The following is a 13724-nucleotide window of genomic DNA, read 5'->3' on the forward strand; positions in this document are numbered from 1 at the left end:
TTTGTGCACAAGACTGGGCTAGAAATGCCCCGATTCTAGTGGCAGCTCTGAGGCGGTCGTCTTCTGGGACGCTGAAGGACTCACTTTCCTTCTCTGTCACAGTGACTGCCTCTAAGTAATGCTGCAAGAAGAGAGCAAGGGCTGGTGCAGGCTTGTACCATTCACTGAATGGGCAGTGCTGAACATTGTGTTGTTCTGCATCTGGGGAAGATCCAGGTGCAGAGAGCCTGGGCAGCCCGGCCTGGGATCTTCAGAGGTGTGGAACATGAAAGGGGATTCTGGCCGCTCACCTTATTCAAAATGCCCAGAGCTGTCCCATTTTCCTGGCCTCTGTTTCTGGCTTGGGGGGTTTCCTGCCTGCTGGCTGGGAATAGACGTGTTGCTGTTATGCTAGCCTTAAGTCTCCTGTAATGAGTGTTACACAGGAAAGCAGCTGTGTCCTTTGGCTCTGATTTTAATACTATGTTAAAGAGCAGATTATGCTGGGCTGGACCACAGTGATGTGGAGGTGGCACGCACCATGACCAGTTTGGGGAGGGCTTTAGCGAGGATGACTAAGGACTTGGAGCTTATGGTTTAGGATAATAAATCCACCCAATTGCTCTCCTCTTCAGGAAGCGTAGCCAAGCCTAACAAATCAGTGCCTTAACAGACTCGTATTAAGGTCCTTTAATTGGACTAAGCTGGTTAATACCCTTGTGGGGTTTGTGTGCTCAGGGGACCAGGACAGAAATGGGCTGCCATTTGTGCTGGCAAAGCCCAATACCATTTCCACCCAAAATGCTGAAATATTAACTTCTAATATCCTTAGAGGGAAGTGCTGGATTAAGGCTTTTTGATTATTATAATAAAGGGAGCAGATGGCTGACCTGTATGGGCTTCATTAGCTTGGGCCCAGTGTGACACTAAACAAGCCCTCAGTCCCAGCAGGTCTGTCGGAGGCTCTACCATCCTTTCCCCAGTGGCCCCGATAGCAGGTTCACCTTGTACAAGGAGTGCAAATCCCCCCCAACCTGCCTCAAGCCCCAGAATAACAATGCAGATGGCCTGAGAGCAGCAGTGGCATGTGGGGTTGAGCTCGGTTTGTGAATGCCTCTGGCTGCGAATCACAAACCTAATTCCCCTTCCCAGGCCCTGCTTTTCCAGGTGGCTCATGGCTGAGGAGTCTGCGCTAGGTCTGTGCTCGATTTTCATGCAGTGCAGCTGATTTCTCCAGCTGTTTTTCTTAAGCAAAGGCAGCCACCCCTCCCAAGACATGCTTATAGCATGGGACCCAAGCCTCCATGCACAGCTCTCCTGTATAAAAGATGAGTTCACCTTGTAGAGCTAAATGAGCTGCATTTCACCACACCAACACATCCCAAATTAAATGCATTAACTGCACTGCATAGGCAAAAGTGGTTGTATTTCAGTTGCATGCACTGGTTATGGTTACCTGTCAGGCTAATTTTGACCTGGTGGCATGCTTTCAGACACCATGGTCTTTGTCTACCCCATGTCAACCTGTTTGCCATAGTGGGCCACACTTGCAGCTCTCAATATGTTATGTGGGCTGCACCCACACAATTTATTTCCTGTGTATCCATTTAAAAAATGTTTTGGTTTTTAAAACATTGGGCCACAGGAGTGTGCTGGTTGGGTCGCATGTGGCCCACGGGCCGCGGGTGGAGAACCACTGGTCTATCCTGTGAGGAGTCACTGAAGCATCATGGTGCCTCGTGTGTGCTCTGACAGTGTAAGCTGCTGTTCGAAGTGAGAGTCTCATTCTATTCAGCACGTCCGGTGGCAGCTCCAACAGAGGATCTGTGGAGAAGCAGCTGAGCAGAGAATTCCTCTGCCTTGGTGCGCAGCTAAGAAAACTTTCCCACAAACTCCCCCTAGACAGGGGAAATGGGAGGCCAGTGGGTGAGAATGAAGAGGTCACTCAGCAAGTGGTTATTGCTGAATATTGTGCCTGTTTAAAGCCCTGGACTTTAGCAGATGTTTTATTCTCTCTTGAAATGATCCATGCAAAAAATTGAGTTTCCCTTTTAACATCATCTTTGGTCCGGAGACTGTATCTCAGCACCAAAAACAGCCATTTGCATGAAGATCCCTGCATGTATTGGGCATTGTTGAGCTGGCACATCAGACTTGGATTCCCTGGGTGCTGGTATAGTCTGTCAAGTTGGTGCTGGAGACTAGTTCTCTGGGGTTTGCCAGTTAGTGATAAGCTGGCTACAAAGAGAAGCAACATGCCTTGCTGGTCTTGGCACGGGGTGGGATGCTGGGAGTGCCCGTAGGTATTCTGGCTACTACCACTGACCTGCTGCAGGACCCTTGGCAAGTCGCATCTCTCCCCAGTGGTGAAGGATCTGGCCATTGGGGTTCCTAAGACAGATCCTTAACAGAAAGATCCTATCATCCTAGTCTAGTAGGAACTGTAGGCAAGTCTAAACAGGCCAAGCAGCCCCAAGGCCACAGCACTACACTTAGAAGACTTTTGCCATTTTGGCACCCAAAGGCAGCACAGAGGAGCAGGTCTCTGAATACTTTGAGAACTGAATGACTGCAACTTCAGAAGCTTCAATCTGCTAATGACTGATTCTTCATCTCTAGGCTTCATGGGGTTACACCATGAGGTTTGCATGGATGATTGCCAGCCAGAACCTGCCACAATGGCCAGTGTATGGAGAGAATAAATGGCTACCGCGGCAGCTGTCACACAGGTAAGAGTCAGTCTTTCAGGAACATCTCCCTCTTAGTATGATCTTCTAGCAGCAAACAGACTTAAGCAGCACTCATAGAGAAGGGTACCCTGCTTGATGCAGCTTTCTCCAAGAGGACTTCTATGAGGTTCTCCTGGAATAATCAAACAGCCAGACTTGCTGGGCTGGGGACCTAAGCTCGAAAGGTGCTGCAGGCTGAGACTCAGCACCATGTCCTCCTGAGGTGAATGAGACTTCCCCAGTGGCTTCCCCAGTGACTGTCTATGCAGTACTGCTTATAGTGCAGTTCACGCCTGGTGGCCTCAGCTTCCCCGTCACAGGAAGGCACTCTGTGGCACAGCAGGGTCTATTGGCTCCCTGCTGGTGGGCTGCTCCCGTCTGCCACCTCCTGTGCTGTGTTAAGGATAAAGGCAGTGTTTTCTCCATGCTCCCCTGAAGGGGTTTCCCCTTGCTCCATTTGCTGGCTTTGAAGAGAAACGTAGTGAACTGGACAGTGATGAATGTTTGCTCAGCCCCTGCGGAAACAGTGCCAGCTGCTGCAACACGTTTGGGAGCTTCGTGTGCCTGTGCCCTGCCAGCTGGGGAGACTGGTTGTGTGACAGCCTTGGGAATGCCTGCCTGTCTGAGCCCTGCAGGAATGGAGGCACCTGCTCAGGAAGTCCCCAGCGGGGCTTGGTCAGGTGCGGCTGCCCTCGGGGATTCATAGGCACTGGATGTGAGCAGTAAGTCAGCAACTGTGCCAGCAGCTCCTGCCACCCAGAGCGTGTTACTTGTGAGGACAGCGCTAAAGGCATCCAGGGTGAGTCCCACTGTTGGTTTGCTTCCACTTTCTGGGGCAAGCAGCTCTTGAGTAGAGGAGCCTGCAGCTGGACTCCTGTGCAACGCTCCATCTCCCCTGGTTTCTCCTCTGGTGCATAGGCCTGATAATTCAGAAATAGGCAAATCAGCCCTGTTCTGAATGGCATATGTGGAGAAAGGGACAGCTGCGCCACCCCAGGTTCTGTTGTCTCTGTAAGAAAGCAGAGTTTTCCCTGTGGCAGGAGCATTATCCTCACTGACAGCTACTTGCTTGGTTGAAGCCTACATGTGGAGCCCGGTTGAGTGAATGATGGCAAAAGTCTGCCCTGCACTGAAAGGCCCAGGATCCCCACGCTATGTAGAAAATGGTGGTGATGACTATCTGTTGCTCCTGTTTCATTTAGTGGGTATAGTGATATACTTGCATTCCTCTTCTGAACTGTTGTGCAGTGCAGCTATTAAACAGGAGTCATCTTCCACCCCAGGAGTGGCCACACTTCAGAAGCAGGTGGAAGCAATGGGTCCTTGCTGGTTAGCCGTGAACTGGTCCCTGCAGTATAATTCACACAGACCAGGTAAAAAGCCCCGGAGCAAAAAGATTGTGCACATGCAGCAGCTGAAGCCCCCTGACAGGGAAACAAGAGTCCAAAGGGAGTGAAATGAGTTCCAGATGGTTTATGGTAACTGGCAAGAAACTAATACTGCAGTTGAGCTTGAATAAACAGAGCCACGACACCAGAGATGGAGCTGGGGGTGGGGTGGTCCAGATAAGGATGAAAACAGACAGTACATCATCTCTGGGGCACCCCCAGGCCAGGCAGTGAGCTAAACCATTTGTTTCTGGTGTGGTGTCGGAGTGGCTGTGTTCTCCTTTCTGAACTGTTCTCAGCTCACGCAACGTGTATTCAGTATCCCTTGCCCTTTGTGCGATCCACCCGCAGGGATGCAGGGATCACACATTGGTCACAGGGTGCTTTTGTTTCCATCAGATCCTTGTTTAGTGTTGTGGTCTGTGTCCTTGTGCCAGTAATTAATTACCAGTGATGGCAAAGGCTGCCCAGCCCCTGCGCTGCTTTTCATGTGCCCATTTTGGCATAGACTGTGGTTTGTGGACCATATTCATTTAAAAGCTGGTATGGTCTTGATTTGAGAGAAGTGGCATCTGCTGCACTTGGAAGAGGCTGGAGATACCACTGGACCACTGAAATAGTCTTCAGAGAGACCCTGGAGTGCACTCCAGGATCTCTCTTATGAGTATTTCAATGGTCCAGTGGTATCCCCAGCCATTGCCCCATCACAAGGGATGGACTCTCCTCTGAAGATCTTGGTAATTTGTAAAAACAGCCTTGGGAATCCTTTGTGCAATGAGCTGTTGGAGTTTACTTTCATCGTACCCTCAGACTTCACTGCGGCTCGGTGGGAGAGGCTCTCCAGGTGTACCCAGGCTCTGTGTCCGTGTCTGTGCTTCCGGAAAGTCTCCCTTTTTTTAATGGCTTCTGTCCCTGTTAGTATGTGCATTGGAGCTGCAAGGGCATCTTTCTGCAGTAAATAATTTACAGGATCCCACAACAGGGTGTCAGGGCAGGTTACCTGGGGCTCTTTCCCTTGATAGACATGAAGAGCATTTTGTTTACTTTGGGAGAGAGACTGAACTACTGGTTACAGCTGGGGGACTCGGAGACAGGAATCCTGTTTTCTGTTCTTAGTCTTAAGAGGGGACAATGATCTGGGGGTTGAAATGAGGTGGTTGTGGGATTTGGGATGCCTGGGTTCTGTTCCTAGCTCTGTTCTCCACCTGTGTTTCCTGTGGGATAAAGAAATAGTGTAGGTGACTGTTGAGCAGGGCATGTGGGAGGCAAGACTGTAGCAGCTGATCAAGGTACAGTGTTAAACTGCAGAGCTGGAGAAGAAGCGCTTCTCCATTTTAAAAGGCAAACATCTCTGTTGAACTACCAGACCCTTGCTAATACATCGATGCAGTAAGTGTAAAAGCTTTACAGAGCTCATGAAGTCTAATGGGAAATTCCCCACATTCAGCTCTGAGAGTCCTGAGCCTTTGCTTTGAATCGCTGGGGAGACTTGTATGAACCCAGGCTCTCTTTGGGGATGATGAGTTCACTGGCTCCTGCTGTTCGGCGGTTTATGAACCTGGGGTGACTGTGATGTCACCATGATCTCAGCAGTTGATCTTCTTCATGTTTGTCAGGGGCCCAGGGGATGAAGAGACGGTTCTGATGAACTCCGAAGCGCAAAGATGTAGATGGCCCTGGTGCTAGGAACTGAACAGAGAAATATCAAAAACTTCATTCAAAGGCAGGATGGCTTCTAAAGCAGAATGCGCCCTCTGAGACATTAGTGACTCTTATTTAATAACAGATGGATTTCCAACTGATTAAATTCCAGGAGCTGTGCTACAGTGTCTGCAGGGATCGGCAGCAGAGATGTACAATAGCGGCTACACAGCTTTTTACAATGCAGCACAGAAGATTTTTGATGCACTGAGCTTAGAGAGTCGAATCCAGTCTGCACTCTTGCCTCACCTGGGAAATAAGGGTCCATGTAATGGTGATCAACTGGGCTGGGGCCCAGTTGAGTAGAGAAGAACCCCAGAGACAGCGTTTATTTCTGCCCTGTTGTGAAAGGAGCCTTTAGAGCCCTTGGCTGTGTGATTACTGACAGCAGAACCTGCGATCCCTTCCAGTTGCTTCTGCCTCTGCTCCTTGTGGCTTCCTCCAGATGTTGCAGGTGCATGGTGCCCTGAAGGTATGGCCAGTGCAGGTTTTACACTGATAAAGGGGGAGGGAGTGTGCAGTACTATACTCTTCCAGGCTCCCAGCTTCTGAGCCTGCTTATGCAGTCTGCTGGTACATAGTTTGGCTGGAGAGGAGCTTTGTTACCTTTGCCCCAGTATCTCTTCCCTCCCTCTCAGCTGTCTGCTTCTTCTCAGTTGCAACAGCACTGGCGTAGAAGTACCTAATGAGATTTTCTAGATTTTACCTACCCGTTCCTTCCTGGAAAGGAGTCTCTAGGTCCCTGGTTTTATAATGCCACCATAGAGACCCCAATAATGAGCAGGTGACACAAAGGCATAGAGGGGTGGACATAATCTTTTTTTATCCTTTCTCCATGATGACAAGTTTGGATTCACGTCCCTGAGGTTTCTTTCAATGTCCGAGAGCCCTGCTTCACTCTAACAGCCTGTCTGCCACCCTTCTGATGCCCGAGGGATGGTATGGGAAGGAAGGTTGTGGCTGTAGCAAATGTAATGTTCATGGGTTAGGTCAACCAGAAGCAGCTGTGGATAGGACATGTTAAAAGTCTCTTAGCTAAGCACTGATTTTTGTGTCTGTCGAGATTTAAAGCCCCACCTTGACACCCAGAGGCTTTTCCATTGTGCTTTGGAGCATCCACACAGAGGAGGTACCATGGGTTTGGAGATGGGCCACAGACACACGGTTCATATGTGGATCTGGCTATGTGAGGGCTTGAGGCCAGGCTTAGGTGAAGGATTTCGAGCTCAGTGGTGCATGGATCTTGTAAACAGTTCTTGTGGGTTTTTGGACCCAATTGGCAGAAATTGCTGCTGTCCTCCTGAGTCTGAACGGTGTGTGTGACTTCTAAATGTCACCGTGCAGATGTCTGAGCAAATTTCTGTGTGCTTCTTACCCAGCAAAGTGCTGTGGGAGTCTGGAGGAATGACATTATAATGAGATTCTGGTCAGGCACTGGGCTCTTTGAGGACTACAGGCTTCCTGTACACTGACTGCTCCTCAGGCCTGGTATAGGGTTAGATTTCTGTTGGGAAGAGGGGTTGTGTGGCTGCCATGCTGGGCTTCCTTCTCCCTGTTCTCTTCTTTTCCCTCATGACCACAAGCTAGTTTTGCAGGGTTGCTATAGCCTCCTCCTGCATGGCCAGGGGAAGCTTTGGTGCGCTGGGCATTCCCAGGGTCAAAGCATGAGACTAGCAGCAGATCCATAGCAGGGATGAGTTGCCACTACACCATTTCTGATAGTGGAGCATCACTGATTTATACCAGCTGAGGGGCTGGCTCTGGTTCTGTCCCCAGCTCTGCCACTTGCACATTGCCTGACTTTGGGCACCTGCTTTATCTCTCAGCTTTAACTTCTCCATCTGTCCAATGGTAATAACAATGTCTGCCTGCTCTCCAGGGGCTGTGAGGGCAAACACTTCGGAAAGAAAGACAAAGTGCTTAATTTTTCTTAACAAGCACATGATGAAGTGTGCCCAGCTCGCGGGGGGGTCCCCATTCGAGATGCTTAAAGGTGAGGCATCTTGGGAGTCACTAGTCAGGGAAACTTGGTCCCAAGCTTAATTATGTCAGAACTGCAGTGGATTCTGAATTTGGAGCTTGCTTCTTGTCTGAAATATTTGTGCGAGGGTGAGATGGAGAGAGAGCGAGTGCTGGGAGAATGGGTCCCAAAGGACTTCGGTGCTTGTTTGTTGCTCCATGTAAATCCAAGGACAGTCAGATTGCTTGGCTGGGTGGGACTGTTTGTTAGTTATTGCCAGCCCTGTTAGGTTTTTTGATAAGGTTTTCTCTTCACCCTCTCCATCATCCTTCCCCCCAGTCTCCAACCCACACACTCCTCATGGGCTCCAGCAGCCGCCAGGTTCCAGGCATGTGAAAATCTGAAATGGATTTTGTTGCGGCTCCTTGAAAGCCCCATCTGCACGCTTTGCCTGTGACCCTGCGCTTGCTGCACTCAGCCAGATAGGCAATGTATATTCCTGCAGAGGGAGAATTCCTCTGTATAAAGTGCCCGTTCCTTCTTTTCTGGATTCTTTACCTTCTGCTAGTATTCTTCTTCTTTTCCAGGGAGAGCCTTAAACTATGGACCCTGGGCATGTGTGCTCGTGTAGGACTAAACACATTTCTTTCTCTTGATGTCTGAATGACAGAGTTCTCCTCAGGGGGAGACATGAAAGTGGTGAGCATATGGGCAGCATGGGTGGTGGAGCGCAGAGGATGGAGCACAGCACACATGCTCTTACCCCAGATGACCTGGAGGAGAAGGTAGCCCAGGGCATAGTCAGCAGCCTAGGGAAGGGAAGGCCTGAATGGGAGGATCCCTCTTGGGATGCTTGGAGCAGAGAGAAGTTACAGATACTTGTGGCCTGATTTCTCAGACATGCTGAACTGCCACTGAAGCCCATGAACTTCAGAGCTGTCACTCCTTCCAGCTGGATCATCTCTTCTTGGTGGTTTAGCAGGAAGGGAAACTGATGCAGCGCAGTCGTGCTGCTTGCACTAGCCAGCTGCGTCCTTGGTGCTGAGAGAACCACAGCTCCTGCTCCTATGGCCTAAAGCAGGAAGGTGCATAACGTCTCTCTAGTACCTTTAGTTGCCAGTTAAGTGGGACAGCAGTGTACATCTCTGAACGATCTTAAATTCCACGCACCTCACTTCATTTGCTATCATCATGCACCCACCTGTGGCTCAATATGGCAGGTACTCAACGGATTAGGAGCAGAGTTAAAATGGGTGTATGCAACTGAAATGGCATGCATATGTTGCCTTACTGTAGCTTCAGTTGTCTTGTGAACATGCACTGATTCAGGCTCCCAGCACCCCTATGTCCATGTGTTCCAGTTTTTACACCAAATTAATGGATTAGAAGATTATAAAGCATAAGCTTCAGGGCATCAGCTTTTACTACAGCAAGATCCTGGCTATGGAATTGGGATCTTGCTGGAAATGGGAACAAACCCCACTCTACATGTTCAGAACAGCAAGGCTGGCTGGTGAAGAGGTAGCCTTTCCTCTTAGTCTCAGTGGCCATGTCTGGAGAGGGTGGAGAATGGGTGCTTCTGCCTGAATTTTGCTTGCAGTTATTTTGTCAGTGCTCAGGCATCCTAGCAGAGGGCTCTTTTTTTTGTCTTGTGCAATCTAAGCTGTATGTTGGAACTTAATAGCAAAATTCCCACTAATTTCAGTGGGAACTCAGACATTTCCTAGTGTGAGCTGTCGATGGGGACACTTTGCTAAGCCAGATGGAGCCTGGCTTTGGTCTGGTGCAGCAGCTCAAAGGGGAAGGTCTGTAGGTTGTCCATAGTCTGACTTTATCTTGCACTGATGTTGGCCTGTTGGATTAGCCAGTCCTAGGGGAGGCAACTCCCTGCACAGCCCTTCTCCAAGGAGACAGGAGACAAAGGCTGTCAGCATGGAATTTAAGCACTTTTTTAATTTCTGTGTTGTTCTGGAAAGGCATTAAATGGAATTTGGATTTTGCCACCTCAGATCTTTGGCACAATCACAGAGGTGTCCTCACAGTGCCCACCGAGGGTAGATTAATAACTGATCCTGTTTGGCAGGTAAGGAAACTGAGGCACAGCATTTGAGTGACTTGCCTTAAGCCATTGGAGGGTTGGCATTAGAGTGGGGATGGGACTTTGACACTGGTCCCATGTTTGTATCTCTAGTCCCCACCTCCTGGTTTGCTTTGAGCCTCGCAAAGAAAATGCAGTGCATCAGATAGCAGCAATACTGGGGTGGAGCAATCTGGGCCTAGTCGAAGCCTTGTTAGCATCTCCATGGGCAAACTGCACTTCATGCACATTGGGGCTTTCCTCCAGGCAATAGCTGATATAGAAACTGGTTTCCTGGATCTGATTTGCTCTGTTTGCCTCTTGGTTCATGAAGCTGAGCCACGGGGCTCACCGGCTTCACCAGCTGTGGTGGGGAGAGAGCATAAAATACCAGCCTCTCTCCACTTTGTCCCGTGCTGCCTAGCATGCCGTTCCTCTCTTGCTCGCCCACCTGAACTCCCCAGAGTTTCTGGCACTGTGGGCTGGTGTGTACGTTCTTGAGCTGGCCTGTCCCGTTCAGTCCGGTCCGTGTGATCCAGGCAAGGTTTTTGCTTCGTTCCAGCAGCATGTGTAAAGCGTTTCAAAGTGGACAGCGACTCTGTCCACCCCGTTAGTGCTAGTCCCTAAATCGGCAACGCGTGGAGTGATTGCTTCTATTAGGAAAAACTCTCCAAAGTCCAGAATGTGGGGAGAGCCCACATCTACCAACTTCCAGCAGCTGCTTCTCTCCTGAGGCTTTCAGAACAGGCACTCGTATGCTCGCAATGGAATTAAAGAGAATTATATCCAGGGCATACCACGCTGCTGCCCTGCTCCCGGTCTTTCTCCTGCTTTGGGGTAAGTTTTCTTGTTCTCTGTCTCATGGTTACCCAGCTAATGTGCTCTAACATTGGCTTCGCTGTCTGCCTGAACTAGTGTTTGTGGAAGTGACTGAAATGTTGCTTTTGAAGTAGCACCTGCAAACCTTGGAAACTTATCTGGAAGATATACAGGCATTTTAGACTTTAGCTGTGTCTGGGTGTGGGTGTGTATCTTTATGCACTAGGGAGGTTAGAGAAGTGTTTGTGCAATTAAGTAGTTGGTGATTGCAGTAACTGTTCTCCATAGCAAAACCCTATAGTAAAGTTCCCCTAGATCTCACAGTTGCATCAATGTAGAACAAACAGGGAAGAGATTTCAGTGCTTTCCATGTATGTATCCTGTAGGGTGCATCCAGGGGAGATGAGCTGTGTGTGCTGTTGGCTGGTAATCCTACTATAACATGCATGTGTGGGGGGATGCATGGGGGAAGGGCAGGAGGTGAAAGGTGTTCATTTTAAAAACCCTTAATAGTTGCAGGCCATCCACTCTTTATCTGGAGGGGGCATCGAGGTGCCTAAAGACAGCATCATATTGGCGGAGCTTTCTTTTGAATGTTCTTTCAAGCCTGAAACTTTTGTCACTCCGCAGTGTACTTGACTGTTTTGGGCCTCTGAAGGAGTGCAGAAGATTTTTCCCCATGGACTTAGAATTCGCTCCTGGGTCTAATTTCTTGCACTCTCTGGAAAATAGACTTCCCTATATTCCTACAGAAATGGGTGTCTGGGGACCTGCTGGGCCTAGACATCTGTTTTCGTCATCTAGGGATTATAAGGTTGTGTCAGGAACAAGCCCAGCTCTGTACGGGAAGGAAGATGGGGACTGAACTGGCGTCCTTAGCCCGCTGCTGGGCCAGGGCCTGCAGTCCTCCCCAGCAAGGGCAGCAGTGGTCTGGCACCAGCGTGCAAAAAAGTGAGGGGAAAATGAGGAGAACTAGGAACAGTGAACTACTGAATCCGGGAGTGCTTTGCTATTAATCCCTACTTTTACTTGCAATAAGATCCCTTCTTGAAAGCTAGGGAGCCCTCAGCTCTTTCTATCCCCTCACAGTCCTTCCCCTTGCAGCTATCCTGCCTCTGCCTTGCTCTGCTTCTCCCAGACCACGTATGCATCCGTTGAGCTAAGTTTTGTTTTTTGCGGGAGTTATTCTTTCCCCTGTACCAACTTCTTTGTCTGGTGCATTGGCTCCAAGTGCCTGGAATTCCTTTGGCCACAGGGAAGCAGCAGGGCTGGCTTTTGTGCCCAGTAACCATAGCTACTGGTTTAAAGTGTGAAGCAATTATGGTGGCTTTGTGTTGTGCAGAAGGAAGGCCCATGGCTCACAGTATTGCTCAGCCCATGGCTGTGCAGGGGTTGGGATGCTCCTTGAGGAGTTTTGCTGGTCTGCTTCGCTTTGCCTGGGCAAAGCCTTTCTGTAGACGACACCTTACAGAGGACTTCTCTCTTCCTGCTGGAGCTGGAATGGGTGTCCTGTCGATGAAGAATGAGAAAAAATCTGCAGAAGGCATAATTCTCATAGACACACAACTAGTTCCCCTCTGCAGGGGGAGTTTTGCTACCAGAGTGAGTTGTAGTAAATGTTTTGCCTTCCTTTGCCACCTCTCGCCTTGGGATTTCTAAGGACTTTAGGAAAAAAGTCCCTCCTTGACAATATACAGCAGGTAACTATTATCCTTTTTACATATAGGGGAAACTGAGGCACAGAAGCTGGGTGATTTCCTCAGGATAACAGGCAAACTGTGCTTGAGAACAGTTCAGATGTCCGGTCCCCAGCTGTAACCACTGGGCCATGCTGTGACGTAACCAGAACCCCAGTTGCTCCTAGTGCTCAGTTGTGAAGTAAACCCTGTGGGGACAAGACCCAGGGTCTCTGGACGGACCCAACTCTGCTGCTTCCAGCATACAGGGCAGAGTAGTGCTTGGCTAGCGCAGGTCGAGTTGATTTGGAGTCTTGCTAAGCAGATTCTGGAAGGCAGATTTAAAACCCAGCTTCCCTGCATTTTCGGTCCCACACAACTCAGCACTTTAGGTCACGTGCCTTTGGTCTGGCAAATGCTTTGGCCACCTTTTGAGGAGGGACACATGCAGACAAGCCTTTCTTCTGGTGCTTTGCTATCTGTTCCAGGGCAGGCTCTCGAGATTAGCTCTGACAAACGCAGCTCGGCTCACAAAGGCTGTTCAAAGCCCTGTGGCAAAGCAGTGCTCCCTTCTCCGCTCTCTGTATTGACTGCCAAAGTCTGTAGATTGGAATTGGAAATTAAAGCTTGGGAGCAAATTTGGCTCCTTGAATACAAAGGAAACCCCAAATGTCAGGGTTTGGTCTGTGGAAGTGGCTGGGAGATCAGAGAACCCAGAGGTGGGCTCGCTGAGTGGGGATACTGGGGTGCAATAAGAATGAAAAGATCAAAGATTTACTGGGGCAGGGTAATTACAGCAGCCATAAAACACAGAATTACAGCTCTTGCATCCTCTCCCAGGTCTTAGTCAGAGCTGGCCTTTTCCTCCTTTGAGGTAGGTAACAATTGTACTTATTTCACAAGGAGAAACTGAGGCACTGTGCATACAACCCTGACTTCCTGATGGGAAGTCCCACTCTTTACTTCTCACTGATTTACACATAAAGCTGACATGTTGACTCTGTCTGTGTACATACGTGCTAACATGCAGGCACCTCTGGGGTGGGATTTAACAGCTGTTAAAGTACACAGCGAGCTGAGACAGGAAAGACCTAGTTTGATCTCCTTTACAGAGGTTGAACTCCAAAGAGTTACCCTGGCCCACTGTAGAGCAAGACTTGTACCCATAGCATTTTGATTTCTGCTGAGTTTAGGATTTGGCTAGGGGGCCGAGCTGGCACCCCAGCTCTGCCAGAAAGCTGTGGGATCTTGTAGATAGGCCCTTTGCCGAATGAATTGCCAGCACAGCTTTTGGATTGCCCTGGGCTTTCTTTTGAGGTCCCTTGCCACATTGTCATAGTCATCTTAGCAAAGCTTGTCCAATCTGTCAGGATGATCGCCTGAAACGATATGAAT

General features: G+C 49.4%; 1 protein-coding gene across 5 annotated transcripts in view; it reads left to right on the forward strand.

The window, feature by feature from the left end:
• The window catches only part of CRB2 (crumbs cell polarity complex component 2), a 67511-nt gene that overhangs the window by 11335 nt on the left and 42452 nt on the right, over positions 1-13724 (forward strand). For 2 of the 5 annotated variants that reach the window (XR_009455960.1, XM_059715733.1), the window contains exon 1: positions 10402-10671. Coding sequence is in view for 4 of the 5 variants with exons in the window: in XM_059715733.1 (XP_059571716.1) it covers positions 10590-10671 (82 nt within the window). In the remaining variant the exon portion in view is untranslated. Of the gene's footprint in view, positions 1-2598; positions 2709-10401; positions 10672-13724 lie in introns of those variants that run through there. The other 3 variants (XM_059715732.1, XM_014603716.3, XM_019500975.2) reach the window with 2 other exon arrangements.

This window comes from Alligator mississippiensis, chromosome 12 (genome assembly GCF_030867095.1).
Source record: "Alligator mississippiensis isolate rAllMis1 chromosome 12, rAllMis1, whole genome shotgun sequence".
In the NCBI taxonomy this organism is placed as follows: Eukaryota; Metazoa; Chordata; order Crocodylia; family Alligatoridae; genus Alligator; species Alligator mississippiensis.